Below are 17,296 nucleotides of genomic sequence, written 5' to 3' on the forward strand. Positions count from 1 at the left end.
GTATGGTCTCTGTGTAAGTAGTATGGTCTCTGTGTGAGTAGTGTGGTCTCTGTGTAAGTAGTATGGTCTCTGTGTAAGTAGTATTGTCTCTGTGTATGTAGTGTGGTCTCTGTGTAAGTATTGTGGTCTCTGTGTAAGCAGTATGGTCTCTGTGTGAGTAGTATGGTCTCTGGGTAAGTAGTATGGTCTCTGTGTAAGCAGTAGGGTCTCTGTGTAAGTAGTATGGTCTCTGTGTGAGTAGTATGGTCTCTGTGTGAGTAGTATGGTCTCTGTGTGAGTAGTATGGTCTCTGTGTAAGTAGTATGGTCTCTGTGTGAGTAGTAGGGTCTCTGTGTATGTAGTATGGTCTCTGTGTGAGTAGTATGGTCTCTGTGTGAGTAGTATGGTCTCTGTGTAAGCAGTGTGGTCTCTGTGTAAGCAGTGTGGTCTCTGTGTGAGTAGTAGGGTCTCTGTGTATGTAGTATGGTCTCTGTGTGAGTAGTATGGTCTCTGTGTGAGTAGTATGGTCTCTGTGTAAGCAGTGTGGTCTCTGTGTGAGTAGTAGGGTCTCTGTGTATGTAGTATGGTCTCTGTGTTAGTAGTATGGTCTCTGTGTAAGTAGTATGGTCTCTGTGTAAGTAGGGTGGTCTCTGTGCTTTGAACCTGGATCTTGGAGAGCTACATGCCTTCCTCACTACTTCCTTATTGACTTGATCAGTTTGTCTTTTACCAGAAAGACTCAGGAGCCTTGTCCAGACCAGAGGTGAACGATAAACATCCTCTTTTCACTTTGAGTACAGAATAGAAAATGGTCTTATATTCCACTGAAGAAGGGCAACAGGTCTATGGACTTCAAAAAGGAGCCAAAACACATGGTACAATTCTACCTGGAAACAACTGCATTAGACCAACGTTCCCTATACTGCCTCTCATAAAGTTTTTGGGTTTATATACACACAGTTGTAACCCAGCCTTGTCCTGGTGCCAGCGTTAAAGTGAAGACACTAAAGGTCTTGAGGCTTTCATCCTCTTGGATATCTGCTTCCTGCCTTCCTGTCAAGCCTGATGGCAGTTTCCAAGGTGGAACAGACAGGAAGCCAGGGTAATATGAAGCATCTGGTGCTGCTCACCGCAGCCAATCCCACAGGCCTACAGGAAGTGCCAGCAATGGGAGTGTGAAGTCAGATGAGAGGGGAAACATGGCTGCCAGGCATCCCCCAGAGTGGTTTCTCTCCTTCTCCGCCTCCTTCTTCTTCCAAACCCAAATGACAGCAACACAAACGTGTAATTAGGGATGCGCTGAGTCAGAGGTCTAGGGGATTATTTGGTCAAACGCCGTGGAAAGAATGTCTACCAGATCAGAGAGTACAACACAAGGGATGGGTGGCACCAACATCAAACCCAGAGAACTAGTCAATTCAGTTGATTTGGGTTCTTACTTTTCAAAGAGAAGGTATGGTACTAGCTTAAATGAAGAGAGCTAAGGTTAGCTAAGGTACATAACTTTCCAACACAACCAACAAGTGTACGCCTGTTAGGCTAATGGAGTTAGCACAAAGGCCAATGTGTTGGTATGTGTGAATAGACTCACGATGCACCGCACATTAACCCTATGGTTTATTACCAAAGAGGTTGTAGTCCAGACTGAGTGACAATATATCAAACTGTGGCCCCTAAAGTGCCCCTTCAACCAGTCGAAGGAGGTTGGACATACTACATGTGTTTTTGATCAGCATTCAAAGGCTGCTAGCTTGAGGTGTAAACAAAGTGAATGTTGTGTAGTTCATTTATTGTTCAAGTGAACTTTAGACCCCCTCGTTTAATCCTTTACTGCCCATCCAGCATAATTTCATTCCAAATTCACAGTTTGTTAGATTTTCTTTGCAAATCCATGGATGCAATAATTGTAGTTTATGAAGTTGTTTACCAAAATACTTTCACAAATCAGTCATAATTGCATGTCAGTTTTGCTGTAAACTCACATTTCTTCATAAGGGAAGAGGTAATCAATGGTTTTAAACTATGATTTTATTTATATTATGTCCTTGCAGGAGCGAGTTCTACAGATCACCCTGTCGCAGGAGAACATTCCTGCAATGCAGGACATTTGAAATGGTCCCGTGTGGCTCACTTGGTAGAGCATGGTGTTTGCAACACCAGGGTTGTGGGTTCGATTCCCATGGGGGACCAGTATGGAGAAGAAAAAAAAAAGTATGAAATGTGTGAATTCACTACTGTAAGTTGCTCTGGATAAGAGTGTCTGCTAAATGACTAAAATGGAAATGTCTAGTGTATTTCAGGTTTCTGAAGTTTGGAATTGAAAAATCTATCAACCACTAAAACAATGTCCATTAATTATAATCCACATAAAAATTCCCATTTCCTGTGGCTGCAGGATTATTTTCCTGCTGTAGAAACTGGCTCAAATGAAGATCCTACATCCGTACATGTGTGTTAGCCTGTTGCCTTTTGGTCTGACATGGCAAAACAGAAGTATTAGGCTCATTACTGACAGAAAGCCCATTGTGGTTTCATCTCCCTACATGAATCCCTCTGTAATGAATGAGGACAGTTATTCTTTAATGGCATATCCAGTTTTGCTGCAAAATAAAAAGCATTCATTTCCGCAGAGGAGGTAAGTTCAAGAACCTCAGACGGTCCATCAACGCATTAGAACAAGGACTGGGCAACATTAGCTAGACTCCTGGGGTTATTTCCAAGCATAAGAGTTGAATAATGCTACCTTAAAGACCTTAGAAATGTCTGCTTTACTTGGACATGTGGAATGCATTTTTTTCATGGGTTTGGTCCAATCGTCTGCACTGCACACTAGGCCAACTATGAGCACTAGGTTGAGACGGATACTTTCTCCAGATAGATATTCAGTAACTACAGGGCCAAAATGCTATTTGCGTCAAGCTAAATATTTGTTCCATTCCATCATTACATTTCAACTGCTCTGGTTCTTGTTTAGCCACATATTGTAAATGGGTCAACAGACAACAGAATGGAATGCATCATGGATTTGAGGACCAGTGCTTTCGTGAACAAATCAATGACATCATGGATGGTGCAGCACGCTAGCCATAAAGTCAGAAATACTGAGCATGTTGACCTGTGAAGTCCATCCCACAAAGTGGGTCAACACAGTCTCTCTGGGGTTATTGCCAACCTAAGCTTGCTTCATGATTTACTGGCATGTCTACCAAAATGCCTTAGTGTTTGAGTATTTCCCCACATAACTCATAATTCAACTTTATTTCTCTCTGTCTGTTCACAACTTAATTTCTTAGTCCATATTTCATGACAACATCCTCAGGATTAGTTGCTTCAACTTACAACTCCACCTCAGCCCTTATGTGACACAGTGGATAAGGATGGACATCAGTGTCATCCTCGCTAATGTGTTCGCTTGGCAGTTCTCGCAAACTATTTAATTGGATGATTAAGTTCTCCATAATGCCAAGCCTCACATGAATCACTTATATCAATTAGTATCAATCACATCCAAATCTTTATATCATCCCACATCTACAATACTATGAGATTTAGCTCATGTAAATGAGCTTTAGATGTAGTTGGCCTTACTCAGTCTGTTTCTCCCCTTCATAAGATGACATAAACTCTTAAAATGATTAATGAAAAACCTTTGCTTGTTTTTTGTTGTGAGATCCCTGCTACGTTCACTTTCCTTACCCCTGAGGCTCTCCTCTCCTCTTCTCTCCCACTGCTCCCCCTCCTCTCTGCGGGGCAGGGAGGATCCTTGAGAAGACCCCACTTGAGCAGCACTCCAGCAGCAGGACTCCCAACTCAAAGACCAATTTCTCATTAGGATGCTTTAGAACTAGTCTCCCCATGCAGACTCAACCACTTCAGACAAACACAGCACACAGCCAAGACTATGTCTGTCTGTCTGTCTGTCTGTCTGTCTGTCTGTCTGTCTGTCTGTCTGTCTGTCTGTCTGTCTGTCTGTCTGTCTGTCTGTCTGTCTGTCTGTCTGTCTGTCTGTTTCTGTCTGTCTGTCTGTCTGTTTCTGTCTGTCTGTCTCTGGTCATCTCTCTTGTTGTCTGTTTGTCTACCTCTCTCCGTGTCTGGCTGTCCATCTATCTGTCCCTCTGTTTCTATCTGTCCCTCTGTTTCTATCTCTATCTGTCCCTCTGTTTCTATCTCTATCTGTCCCTCTGTTTCTATCTGTCCCTCTGTTTCTATCTCTCTCTGTCCCTCTGTTTCTATCTGTCTCTCTGTTTCTATCTCTATCTGTCCCTCTGTTTCCACTTCTATCTGTCCCTTTGTTTCTATCTCTATCTGTCCCTCTGTTTCTATCTGTCCCTCTGTTTCTATCTCTATCTGTCCCTCTGTTTCTATCTGTCCCTCTGTTTCTATCTGTCCCTTTGTTTCTATCTCTATCTGTCCCTCTGTTTCTATCTGTCTCTCTGTTTCTACCTCTATCTGTCCCTTTGTTTCTATCTCTATCTGTCCCTCTGTTTCTATCTGTCCCTCTGTTTCTATCTGTATCTGTCCCTCTGTTTCTATCTCTATCTGTCCCTCTGTTTCTATCTGTCCCTCTGTTTCTATCTCTCTCTGTCCCTCTGTTTCTATCTCTATCTGTCCCTCTGTTTCCATTTGTCCCTCTGTTTCGATCTGTCCCTCTGTTTCGATCTGTCCCTCTGTTTCTATCTGTCCCTCTGTTTCTATCTGTCCCTTTGTTTCTATCTCTATCTGTCCCTTTGTTTCTATCTCTATCTGTCCCTCTGTTTCTCTGCAGACTCTATTTCTCCCTCTCATCATTTCAGGCGTCTTTTTTTCATACTCTCCCTCACCTCTCTCTGTCTCCTTCTATTTCCCAAAGTCTCTACCATTCTCATGTTCTTTATTTCTCTTTCACCCGTACAAACATTGGAGAGCCTCCTTTTTCTTGTTCAGAGGAGAGGTATCATACCCCTTTTCTTGTGTCCTTTTATGTGGGAGTTGGAAGTCGGGAGGGGAGACCGTTGTCAGAGGTTGTTGCCATGGGAGCAGGGGACATATGGTGCCAGTCAGAATATAAAGGGGCTGCCCCCCCCACCAAACTCACCCCTCCCCCTCCCACTCCCGCCCTGCAAATGTGGTTGGATGAGTGGGTGGTGATTGTGTGCTGACATGCATTCGCCCCCGTTCTCCCCCGTTCTCATCCATTCTACCCCGTTCTCTCCCATTCTCACCCAATCTACCCCGTTCTCTCCTGTTCTCATCCATTCTACCCCGTTCTCTCCCATTCTCACCCAATCTACGACGTTCTCTCCTGTTCTCATCCATTCTCCCCCGTTCTCCCCAATTCTCCCCCGTTCTCTCACATTCTCCCCCCATTCTCCCCCGTTCTCTCACATTCTCCCCCGTTCTCCCCAATTCTCCCTTATTCTCCCCCAATTCTACACCATTCTCCCTTAATCTCCCCCATTCTCCCCCATTTCTCCTTATTCTCCCCCATATTCTCGCCCATCCCCCTTGTTCTCACCCATTCTCCTTTATTCTCCCCCATATTCTCGCCCATCCCCCTTGTTCTCACCCATTCTCCTTTATTCTCCCCCATTCCACCTTATTCTCCCCCATTCTCCCCTATTCCCCCTTATTCTCCCCCATTCTCCCCCATTCCCCCTTGTTCTCCCCCATTCTCCCCCATTGTCCCTTATTCTCCCCCATTCTCCCCCATTTTTCCTTATTCTCCCCCATTCTCCCCCATTCCCCCTTATTCTCCCCCATTCTCCCCCATTCCCCCTTATTCTCCCCCATTCTCCCCCATTCCCCCTTATTCGCCCCCATTCTCCCCCATTCTCACTCATTCTTCCTTATTCTCCCCCATTCTCCCCCATTCCCCCTTATTCTCCCCCATTCTCCCCCATTCTCCCCCATTCTCACTCATTCTTCCTTATTCTCCCCCATTCCCCCTTATTCTCCCACTTTCTCCCCCATTCCCCCTTATTCTCCCCCATTCTCCCCCATATTCTCCCCCATTCCCCCTTATTCTCCCCCATTCCCCCTTATTCTCCCCCATTCTCCCCCATTCCCCCTTATTCTCCCCCCATTCCCCCTTATTCTCCCCCATTCTCCCCATTCCCCCTTATTCTCCCCCATTCTCCCCCATTCCCCCTTATTCTCCCCCATTCTCCCCCATTCCCCCTTATTCTCCCCCATTCTCCCCCATTCCCCCTTATTCTCCCCCATTCTCCCCCATTCCCCCTTATTCTCCCCCATTCTCCCCCATTCCCCCTTATTCTCCCCCATTCTCCCCCATTCTCCCACGTTCTCTCCCATTCTCCCCCGTCCCCCCAATTCTCCTTTATTCTCCCCCAATTCTACACCATTCTCCCTTAATCTCCCCCATTCTCCCCCATTTCTCCTTATTCTCCCCCATATTCTCGCCCATCCCCCTTGTTCTCACCCATTCTCCTTTATTCTCCCCCATTCCCCCTTATTCTCCCCCATTCTCCCCATTGTCCCTTATTCTCCCCCATTCTCCCCCATTTTTCCTTATTCTCCCCCATTCTCCCCCATTCTCCCCCATTCCCCCTTATTCTTCCCCATTCTCCCCCATTCTCCCCCATTCTCCCCCATTCCCCCTTATTCTTCCCCATTCTCCCCCATTCTCCCCCATTCTCCCCCATTTTTCCTTATTCTCCCCCATTCTCCCCCATTCCCCCTTATTCTCCCCCATTCTCCCCCATTGTCCCTTATTCTCCCCCATTCTCCCCCATTTTTCCTTATTCTCCCCCATTCTCCCCCATTCTCCCCCATTCCCCCTTATTCTCCCCATTCTCCCCCATTGTCCCTTATTCCCCCCATTCTCCCCCATTTTTCCTTATTCGCCCCCATTCTCCCCCATTCCCACTCATTCTTCCTTATTCTCCCCCATTCTCCCCCATTCCCCCTTATTCTCCCACTTTCTCCCCCATTCCCCCCCATTCTCCCCCATTTTTCCTTATTCTCCCCCATTCTCCCCCATTCTCCCCCATTCCCCTTATTCTCCCCCATTCTCCCCCATTCCCCCTTATTCTCCCACTTTCTCCCCCATTCCCCCTTATTCTCCCCCATTCCCCCTTATTCTCCCCCATTCTCCCCCCCATTCCCCCTTATTCTCCCCCATTCCCCCCATTCCCCCTTATTCTCCCCCATTCTCCCCATTCCCCCTTATTCTCCCCCATTCTCCCCCATATTCTCCCCCATTCCCCCTTATTCTCCCCCATTCTCCCCCATTCCCCCTTATTCTCCCCCATTCTCCCCCATTCCCCCTTATTCTCCCCCATTCCCCCTTATTCTCCCCCATTCTCCCCCATTCCCCCTTATTCTCCCCCATTCCCCCTTATTCTCCTCCATTCTCCCCCATTCCCCCTTATTCTCCCCCATTCTCCCCCATTTCCCCTTATTCTCCCCCATTCTCCCCCATTCCCCCTTATTCTCCCCCATTCCCCCTTATTCTCCTCCATTCTCCCCCATTCCCCCTTATTCTCCCCCATTCTCCCCCAGCACCACACAACACTGAGTGAGGCGTTCATTCTTTCATTCAGTGAAGCCCCCAGCAGCCAAAGGAGGGGGTCCCTACTCTCTCCCACACACATCCCCTCCTGTGATGGAACCTGACCATTCTACCAGGCAGGGCAGGCAGACAGGTAGGCAGGCCCCCGGATTGTCATTCATGGTGCGCCTCCCTTAGCCCCAGACGCCTCCAAGGAGGGAGTGTCTATGGGGGGCACGCATGGGGGTCAAGGCGATGTGTGGTGTGAGGGGGGTGTGTGGTTGATGGGACAAGTGGATCCATAGCTACCCAGTCTGAGTGCCCAAACAGTCAGTCAGTGCAAATAAAGCAGACCTAGAATATTTCCTGGGAAAGGAGGATTTCAAGTGATGTATGGTGGAGCATAAGGTTAGCTGGCAGCGTTGTTTCTGGAGCTGTGCTTTAGTCAGTCGGGGCAGCACGAGAGAGAGGGAGAGAGAGAGAGAGAGAGAGGAAGAGAGGAAGAGAGAAAGAGAGGAAGAGAAGAGCGAGCGAGCGAGGGAGAGATAGGAGAGAATTCTGCTGAAAGGAAGCATTTTTAGTGGATGGGATAAAACACAACCATGGAAACTATATCAGAAGAGAACCGAGAGCAGAGCCAGGAGGAAAAAGGTACCACAATCAACAGTAAGAATGGACTCCTATAGTTCTTTTCACTGCCTGGTTTACTGGGGCTTTAGTCTACTTCAGGCTGCTTGGGTTCACACCACACAATAGCAGGGTAGACTCTGCTCAGTGGGAGTTCCATTCACACATTCACTGTCTCATCTCTCTCTCGCTTTAAGAAATTACCATTTCTCTCTGATGTCACTTGTTTTCTTCATTCAGTGCAGAGGACGGTGTGGTGTGTGGCTTTGTAATGGTTGTGTGTTGCTTTGTAATGGTTGTGTGTGGCTTTGTAATGGTTGTGTGTGGCTTTGTAATGGTTGTGTGTGGCTTTGTAATGGCTGTGTGTGGCTTTGTAATGGTTGTGTGTGGCTTTGTAATGGTTGTGTGTTGCTTTGTAATGGTTGTGTGTGGCTTTGTAATGGTTGTGTGTTGCTTTGTAATGGTTGTGTGTGGCTTTGTAATGGTTGTGTGTGGCTTTGTAATGGTTGTGTGTTGCTTTGTAATGGTCGTGTGTTGCTTTGTAATGGTCGTGTGTTGCTTTGTAATGGTTGTGTGTTGCTTTGTAATGGTTGTGTGTGGCTTTGTAATGGTTGTGTGTTGCTTTGTAATGGTCGTGTGTGGCTTTGTAATGGTTGTGTGTTGCTTTGTAATGGTTGTGTGTTGCTTTGTAATGGTTGTGTGTGGCTTTGTAATGGTTGTGTGTTGCTTTGTAATGGTTGTGTGTGGCTTTGTAATGGTTGTGTGTGGCTTTGTAATGGTTGTGTGTTGCTTTGTAATGGTTGTGTGTGGCTTTGTAATGGTTGTGTGTTGCTTTGTAATGGTTGTGTGTGGCTTTGTAATGGTTGTGTGTGGCTTTGTAATGGTTGTGTGTTGCTTTGTAATGGTCGTGTGTTGCTTTGTAATGGTCGTGTGTTGCTTTGTAATGGTTGTGTGTTGCTTTGTAATGGTTGTGTGTGGCTTTGTAATGGTTGTGTGTTGCTTTGTAATGGTCGTGTGTGGCTTTGTAATGGTTGTGTGTTGCTTTGTAATGGTTGTGTGTTGCTTTGTAATGGTTGTGTGTGGCTTTGTAATGGTTGTGTGTTGCTTTGTAATGGTTGTGTGTGGCTTTGTAATGGTTGTGTGTGGCTTTGTAATGGTTGTGTGTGGCTTTGTAATGGTTGTGTGTGGCTTTGTAATGGTTGTGTGTTGCTTTGTAATGGTTGTGTGTTGCTTTGTAATGGTTGTGTGTTGCTTTGTAATTGTTGACATTTCTGGTGCACATTGCACAGTATGTGGAATATGAATAATGTTGAAAGGCTGTTGCAAGTGTATTGGGAAGGCTTTGATTGCTTGTGCATGAGGCCTCATTAGTTTTCTGTGTCGGTTGTCTTCGGCTCAGTCTGTGGAGGATGATAGATGTCATGTTGTGGTTGCCACTGGCGATGTTGGTCCTCTTATTGAGGACATATTTCACACCTCATCATTATTACTCCTGCTGTATGTGTTGGTTTGTTATCGGTGGGTCGCTGGTAATGCGGTTGGTAAGAGAGGGAGTGGGTGTGTGTCTCTGTGTGTGTGTGTCTGTGTGTGTGTGTGTCTCTGTATGTGTGTGTGTGTGTGTGTGTGTGCGTGCGTGCGTGCGTGCGTGTGTGTGTGTGTGAGAAAGAGGGTGAGGTGGATCAAGACATAGAGATATCATCAACCCCATACACAGCGCTACAGATCAATCACTGATCTGTCAACAACACACACACACACACACACGCAGGCACAGACCGCATAGACACACACACACACACACACACATATACAAACAACGATAGACATTCTCACACACACACACACACACACAACCAGTTCTTCAGGAAGCAGCCGATGCAGGACAGGGATATCTAGATTTTTCTCTCCTAAAAGGCCATTGTTTCATATCAAAGAAAACTCCTGATTTGTGTTTTTATGTAATTGTAGGGGAGAGTGGGGTAAGTTGAGAAAAAAAATACATTCAGAATCACTCTTTCAAGGTAAATATAATATTATTTTTAACAAAGATATCTACATATATTTCAGGACGTTGTGTATCCTTGGAAATAATCAGAATTCATGTAAACATTACAGTTTTGGTCTCAAATACCCTGGTATTTGGGTAAATTGAGACGGGGTAAATTAAGCCGCCTACAAATTTCTGTCCTAAATGAAATATTACCAAACACAAATCAACACAATCACAATTTTTGTCTTTTAGTCATTTTTTAAAGCATATTTTAACAGAGGCTTAACACCTAACAAACACTTTGCATTTATTTGGTTTACTTTTAACATAGGCCAGGCCTAGGATGACCACATTTAAAATACCCAAATGCAACACAACAGGAGGATTTTGCGGGATAGTGATTTTGGATGATTTTGCGGGATAGTGATTTTGGATGATTTTGCGGGATAGTGATTTTGGATGATTTTGCGGGATAGTGATTTTGGATGATTTTGCGGGATAGTGTAGCTTACATGTAGTTTACATCTCGTCTTGCGCTGCGCAAAATATCCTATCTCATCAACCATTGCAGAAGTGTTTAATACAATCAGTACCACATCCTTCAAATTAGTGGATTTGGCTACTTCAGCCATACCCGTTGCTTACAGGTAAATAAAATCAAGCACACAGCCAATCAATCTCCATAGACAAACATTGGCAGTAGAATGGCCTTACTGAAGAGCTCAGTGACTTTCAACAAGGCATCGTCATAGGATGCCACCTTTCCAACAAGTCAGTTTGTCAAATTTCTGCCCTGCTACAGCTACCCTGGTCAACTGTAAGTGTTGTTATTGTGAAGTGGAAACGTCTAGGAGCAACAATGGCTCAGCCGCGAAGTGGTAGACCACACAAGCTCACAGAATGGGACAGGATGGAGTGCTGAAGCGCGTAGCACGTAAAAATAGTCTATCCTCGTTTGCAACGCTCACTACCAAGTTCCAAACTGCCTCTGGAAACAACTTCAGCACAAGAACTGTTCGTCGGGTTACATAAGCCAGCATAAAATGCTCAGTGTTGCTCAGGTCTGCTCTGGTCTGCTCAGTGTTCCTCAGTGTTGCTCAGGTCTGCTCTGGTTTGCTCAGTGTTGCTCAGTGTTGCAAAAGTCTGCTCAGTGTTCCTCAGGTCTGCTCTGGTCTGCCCAGTTTTGCTCAGTGTTGCTCAGGTCTGCTCAGTGTTCCTCGGGTCTGCTCTGGTCTGCTCAGTGTTGCTCAGTGTTGCTCAGGTCCGCTCAGTGTTCCTCAGGTCTGCTCTGGTCTGCTCAGTGTTGCTCAGTGTTGCTCAGGTCCGCTCAGTGTTGATCAGTGTTGCTCAGGTCTGCTCAGTGTTGCTCAGTGTTGCTCAGTGTTCCTCAGTGTTCCTCAGTGTTGCTCAGGTCTGCTCAGTGTTCCCCAGTGTTGCTCAGGTCTGCTCAGCGTTGCTCAGGTCTGCTCAGTGTTCCTCAGGTCTGCTATGGTCTGCTCAGTGTTGCTCAGGTCTGCTCAGGTCTGCTCAGTGTTCCTTGGTGTTGCTCAGATCTGCTCTGGTCTGCTCAGTGTTGCTCAGTGTTGCTTAGGTCTGCTCAGTGTTCCTCAGGTCTGCTCTGGTCTGCTCAGTGTTGCTCAGAGTTGTGCAGAGTTGCTCTGATCTGCTCAGTGTTCCTCAGGTTTGCTCTGGTCTGCTCTGGTCTGCTCAGTGTTGCTCAGTGTTGCTCAGTGTTCCTCAGTGTTGCTCAGGTCTGCTCAGTGTTCCTCAGTGTTGCTCAGGTCTGCTCTGGTCTGCTCAGTGTTGCTCAGTGTTGCTCAGGTCTGCTCACTGTTCCTCAGTGTTGCTCAGTGTTACTCAGTGTTGCTCAGTGTTGCTCAGGTCTGCTCAGTGTTCCTCAGGTCTGCTCTGGTCTGCTCAGTGTTTCTCAGTGTTGCTCAGTGTTGCTCAGGTCTGCTCAGTGTTCCTCAGGTCTGCTCTGGGCTGCTCAGTGTTGCACAGTGTTGCTCAGTGTTGCTCAGTGTTCCTCAGTGTTCCTCAGTGTTGCTCAGGTCTGCTCAGTGTTGCTCAGTGTTGCTCAGTTTTGCTCAGGTCTGCTCAGTGTTCCTCAGGTCTGCTCAGGTCTGCTCAGTGTTTCTCAGTGTTGCTCAGTGTTCCTCAGTGTTCCTCAGTGTTGCTCAGGTCTGCTCAGTGTTCCTCAGTGTTGTTCAGGTCTGCTCTGGACTGCTCAGTGTTGCTCAGGTCCGCCCAGTGTTCGTCAGTGTTTTTCAGGTCTGCTCTGTTCTGCTCAGTGTTGCTCAGGTCCGCTCAGTGTTCCTCAGTGTTGCTCAGGTCTGCTCAGTGTTGCTCAGGTCCACTCAGTGTTGCTCAGGTCTGCTCAGTGTTGCTCAGGGATGCTCAGGTCTGCTCAGTGTTCCTCAGGTCTGCTCAGTGTTCCTCAGGTCTGCTCTGGTCTGCTCAGTGTTGCTCAGTGTTGCTCAGTGTTGCTTAGTGTTGCTCAGGTCTGCTCTGGTCTGCTCAGTGTTGCTCAGTGTTGCTCAGTTCTGCTCAGTGTTCCTCAGTGTTTCTCAGGTCTGCTCTGTTCTGCTCAGTGTTGCTCAGTGTTGCTCAGTGTTGCTCAGGTCCTCTCAGTGTTCCTCAGTGTTTCTCAGGTCTGCTCTGTTCTGCTCAGTGTTGCTCAGGTCCGCTCAGTGTTCCTCAGTGTTACTCAGGTCTGCTCTGTTCTGCTCAGTGTTGCTCAGTGTTGCTCAGGTCTGCTCAGTGTTGCTCAGGTCTGCTCTGGTCTGCTCAGTGTTGCTCAGTGTTGCTCAGGTCCGCACAGTGTTCCTCAGTGTTCCTCAGTGTTGCTCAGGTCTGCTCAGTGTTGCTTAGTGTTGCTCATTGTTGCTCAGTGTTCCTCAGTGTTGCTCAGGTCTGCTCTGATCTGCTCAGTGTTGCTCAGGTCTGCTCTGGTCTGCTCAGTGTTGCTCAGTGTTGCTCAGGTCTGCTCAGTGTTCCTCAGTGTTGCTCAGGTCTGCTCAGTGTTGCTCAGTGTTGCTCAGTGTTCCTCAGTGTTGCTCAGGTCTGCTCTGGTCTGCTCAGTGTTACTCCTTGTTGCTCAGGTCTGCTCTGGTCTGCTCAGTGTTCCTCAGTGTTCCTCAGTGTTGCTCAGGTCTGCTCAGTGTTGCTCAGTGTTGCTCAGTGTTCCTCAGTGTTGCTCAGGTCTGCTCAGTGTTCCTCAGTGTTGCTCAGGTCTGCTCAGTGTTGCTCAGTGTTGCTTAGTATTCCTCAGTGTTGCTCAGGTCTGCTCAGTGTTGCTCAGTGTTGCTTAGTGTTCCTCAGTGTTGCTCAGGTCTGCTCAGTGTTGCTCAGTGTTGCTCAGGTCTGCTCAGTGTTGCTCAGTGTTGCTCAGGTCTGCTCTGGTCTGCTCAGTGTTGCTCAGGTCTGCTCAGTGTTGCTCAGTGTTGCTCAGGTCTGCTCAGTGTTGCTCAGTGTTGCTCAGGTCTGCTCAGTGTTGCTCAGGTCTGCTCTGGTCTGCTCAGTGTTGCTCAGGTCCGCTCAGTGTTCCTCAGTGTTGCTCAGGTCTGCTCAGTGTTGCTCAGGTCCACTCAGTGTTGCTCAGGTCTGCTCAGTGTTGCTCAGGGATGCTCAGGTCTGCTCAGTGTTCCTCAGGTCTGCTCAGTGTTCCTCAGGTCTGCTCTGGTCTGCTCAGTGTTGCTCAGTGTTGCTCAGTGTTGCTTAGTGTTGCTCAGGTCTGCTCTGGTCTGCTCAGTGTTGCTCAGTGTTGCTCAGTTCTGCTCAGTGTTCCTCAGTGTTTCTCAGGTCTGCTCTGTTCTGCTCAGTGTTGCTCAGTGTTGCTCAGTGTTGCTCAGGTCCTCTCAGTGTTCCTCAGTGTTTCTCAGGTCTGCTCTGTTCTGCTCAGTGTTGCTCAGGTCCGCTCAGTGTTCCTCAGTGTTACTCAGGTCTGCTCTGTTCTGCTCAGTGTTGCTCAGTGTTGCTCAGGTCTGCTCAGTGTTGCTCAGGTCTGCTCTGGTCTGCTCAGTGTTGCTCAGTGTTGCTCAGGTCCGCACAGTGTTCCTCAGTGTTCCTCAGTGTTGCTCAGGTCTGCTCAGTGTTGCTTAGTGTTGCTCATTGTTGCTCAGTGTTCCTCAGTGTTGCTCAGGTCTGCTCTGATCTGCTCAGTGTTGCTCAGGTCTGCTCTGGTCTGCTCAGTGTTGCTCAGTGTTGCTCAGTGTTGCTCAGGTCTGCTCAGTGTTCCTCAGTGTTGCTCAGGTCTGCTCAGTGTTGCTCAGTGTTGCTCAGTGTTCCTCAGTGTTGCTCAGGTCTGCTCTGGTCTGCTCAGTGTTACTCCTTGTTGCTCAGGTCTGCTCTGGTCTGCTCAGTGTTCCTCAGTGTTCCTCAGTGTTGCTCAGGTCTGCTCAGTGTTGCTCAGTGTTGCTCAGTGTTCCTCAGTGTTGCTCAGGTCTGCTCAGTGTTCCTCAGTGTTGCTCAGGTCTGCTCAGTGTTGCTCAGTGTTGCTTAGTATTCCTCAGTGTTGCTCAGGTCTGCTCAGTGTTGCTCAGTGTTGCTTAGTGTTCCTCAGTGTTGCTCAGGTCTGCTCAGTGTTGCTCAGTGTTGCTCAGGTCTGCTCAGTGTTGCTCAGTGTTGCTCAGGTCTGCTCTGGTCTGCTCAGTGTTGCTCAGGTCTGCTCAGTGTTGCTCAGTGTTGCTCAGGTCTGCTCAGTGTTGCTCAGTGTTGCTCAGGTCTGCTCAGTGTTGCTCAGGTCTGCTCTGGTCTGCTCAGTGTTGCTCAGGTCCGCTCAGTGTTCCTCAGTGTTGCTCAGGTCTGCTCAGTGTTGCTCAGGTCCACTCAGTGTTGCTCAGGTCTGCTCAGTGTTGCTCAGGGATGCTCAGGTCTGCTCAGTGTTCCTCAGGTCTGCTCAGTGTTCCTCAGGTCTGCTCTGGTCTGCTCAGTGTTGCTCAATGTTGCTCAGTGTTGCTTAGTGTTGCTCAGGTCTGCTCTGGTCTGCTCAGTGTTGCTCAGTGTTGCTCAGTTCTGCTCAGTGTTCCTCAGTGTTTCTCAGGTCTGCTCTGTTCTGCTCAGTGTTGCTCAGTGTTGCTCAGTGTTGCTCAGGTCCTCTCAGTGTTCCTCAGTGTTTCTCAGGTCTGCTCTGTTCTGCTCAGTGTTGCTCAGGTCCGCTCAGTGTTCCTCAGTGTTACTCAGGTCTGCTCTGTTCTGCTCAGTGTTGCTCAGTGTTGCTCAGGTCTGCTCAGTGTTGCTCAGGTCTGCTCTGGTCTGCTCAGTGTTGCTCAGTGTTGCTCAGGTCCGCACAGTGTTCCTCAGTGTTCCTCAGTGTTGCTCAGGTCTGCTCAGTGTTGCTTAGTGTTGCTCATTGTTGCTCAGTGTTCCTCAGTGTTGCTCAGGTCTGCTCTGATCTGCTCAGTGTTGCTCAGGTCTGCTCTGGTCTGCTCAGTGTTGCTCAGTGTTGCTCAGTGTTGCTCAGGTCTGCTCAGTGTTCCTCAGTGTTGCTCAGGTCTGCTCAGTGTTGCTCAGTGTTGCTCAGTGTTCCTCAGTGTTGCTCAGGTCTGCTCTGGTCTGCTCAGTGTTACTCCTTGTTGCTCAGGTCTGCTCTGGTCTGCTCAGTGTTCCTCAGTGTTCCTCAGTGTTGCTCAGGTCTGCTCAGTGTTGCTCAGTGTTCCTCAGTGTTGCTCAGGTCTGCTCAGTGTTCCTCAGTGTTGCTCAGGTCTGCTCAGTGTTGCTCAGTGTTGCTTAGTGTTCCTCAGTGTTGCTCAGGTCTGCTCAGTGTTGCTCAGTGTTGCTCAGGTCTGCTCAGTGTTGCTCAGTGTTGCTCAGGTCTGCTCTGGTCTGCTCAGTGTTGCTCAGGTCTGCTCAGTGTTGCTCAGTGTTGCTCAGGTCTGCTCAGTGTTGCTCAGGTCTGCTCAGTGTTGCTCAGGTCTGCTCTGGTCTGCTCAGTGTTGCTCAGGTCTGCTCAGTGTTCCTCAGGTCTGCTATGGTCTGCTCAGTGTTGCTCAGGTCTGCTCAGGTCTGCTCAGTGTTCCTTGGTGTTGCTCAGATCTGCTCTGGTCTGCTCAGTGTTGCTCAGTGTTGCTTAGGTCTGCTCAGTGTTCCTCAGGTCTGCTCTGGTCTGCTCAGTGTTGCTCAGAGTTGTGCAGAGTTGCTCTGATCTGCTCAGTGTTCCTCAGGTTTGCTCTGGTCTGCTCTGGTCTGCTCAGTGTTGCTCAGTGTTGCTCAGTGTTCCTCAGTGTTCCTCAGTGTTGCTCAGGTCTGCTCAGTGTTCCTCAGTGTTGCTCAGATCTGCTCTGGTCTGCTCAGTGTTGCTCAGTGTTGCTCAGGTCTGCTCACTGTTCCTCAGTGTTCCTCAGTGTTGCTCAGTGTTGCTCAGTGTTGCTCAATGTTGCTCAGGTCTGCTCAGTGTTCCTCAGGTCTGCTCTGGTCTGCTCAGTGTTTCTCAGTGTTGCTCAGTGTTGCTCTGGTCTGCTCAGTGTTCCTCAGGTCTGCTCTGGGCTGCTCAGTGTTGCACAGTGTTGCTCAGTGTTGCTCAGTGTTTCTCAGTGTTCCTCAGTGTTGCTCAGGTCTGCTCAGTGTTGCTCAGTTTTGCTCAGGTCTGCTCAGTGTTCCTCAGGTCTGCTCTGGTCTGCTCAGTGTTTCTCAGTGTTCCTCAGTGTTCCTCAGTGTTGCTCAGGTCTGCTCAGTGTTCCTCAGTGTTGTTCAGGTCTGCTCTGGACTGCTCAGTGTTGCTCAGGTCCGCCCAGTGTTCGTCAGTGTTTTTCAGGTCTGCTCTGTTCTGCTCAGTGTTGCTCAGGTCCGCTCAGTGTTCCTCAGTGTTGCTCAGGTCTGCTCAGTGTTGCTCAGGTCCACTCAGTGTTGCTCAGGTCTGCTCAGTGTTGCTCAGTGATGCTCAGGTCTGCTCAGTGTTCCTCAGGTCTGCTCAGTGTTCCTCAGGTCTGCTCTGGTCTGCTCAGTGTTGCTCAGTGTTGCTCAGTGTTGCTTAGTGTTGCTCAGGTCTGCTCTGGTCTGCTCAGTGTTGCTCAGTGTTGCTCAGTTCTGCTCAGTGTTCCTCAGTGTTTCTCAGGTCTGCTCTGTTCTGCTCAGTGTTGCTCAGTGTTGCTCAGTGTTGCTCAGGTCCTCTCAGTGTACCTCAGTGTTTCTCAGGTCTGCTCTGTTCTGCTCAGTGTTGCTCAGGTCCGCTCAGTGTTCCTCAGTGTTACTCAGGTCTGCTCTGTTCTGCTCAG

The 17,296-nt window shown here is 48.3% G+C and overlaps 1 protein-coding gene across 4 annotated transcripts in view; it reads left to right on the top strand.

Moving 5' to 3' along the window:
- LOC115161341 (neuronal membrane glycoprotein M6-b) overlaps nucleotides 1-17,296 on the top strand; it is a 60,591-nt gene that overhangs the window by 27,376 nt on the left and 15,919 nt on the right. Inside the window, exon 1 of one of the 4 annotated variants that reach the window (XM_029712251.1) lies at nucleotides 7,724-8,119. The exons of 1 other annotated variant lie outside the window; for it this stretch is intronic. In XM_029712251.1, the coding sequence (XP_029568111.1) occupies nucleotides 8,071-8,119 (49 nt within the window). In that variant the 5' untranslated portion in view covers nucleotides 7,724-8,070. Of the gene's footprint in view, nucleotides 1-7,723; nucleotides 8,135-17,296 lie in introns of those variants that run through there. 2 more of the 4 variants (XM_029712250.1, XM_029712253.1) reach the window with 2 other exon arrangements.

The sequence above is a fragment of the Salmo trutta genome, chromosome 24 (assembly GCF_901001165.1).
Source record: "Salmo trutta chromosome 24, fSalTru1.1, whole genome shotgun sequence".
Taxonomy (NCBI): domain Eukaryota; kingdom Metazoa; phylum Chordata; class Actinopteri; order Salmoniformes; family Salmonidae; genus Salmo; species Salmo trutta.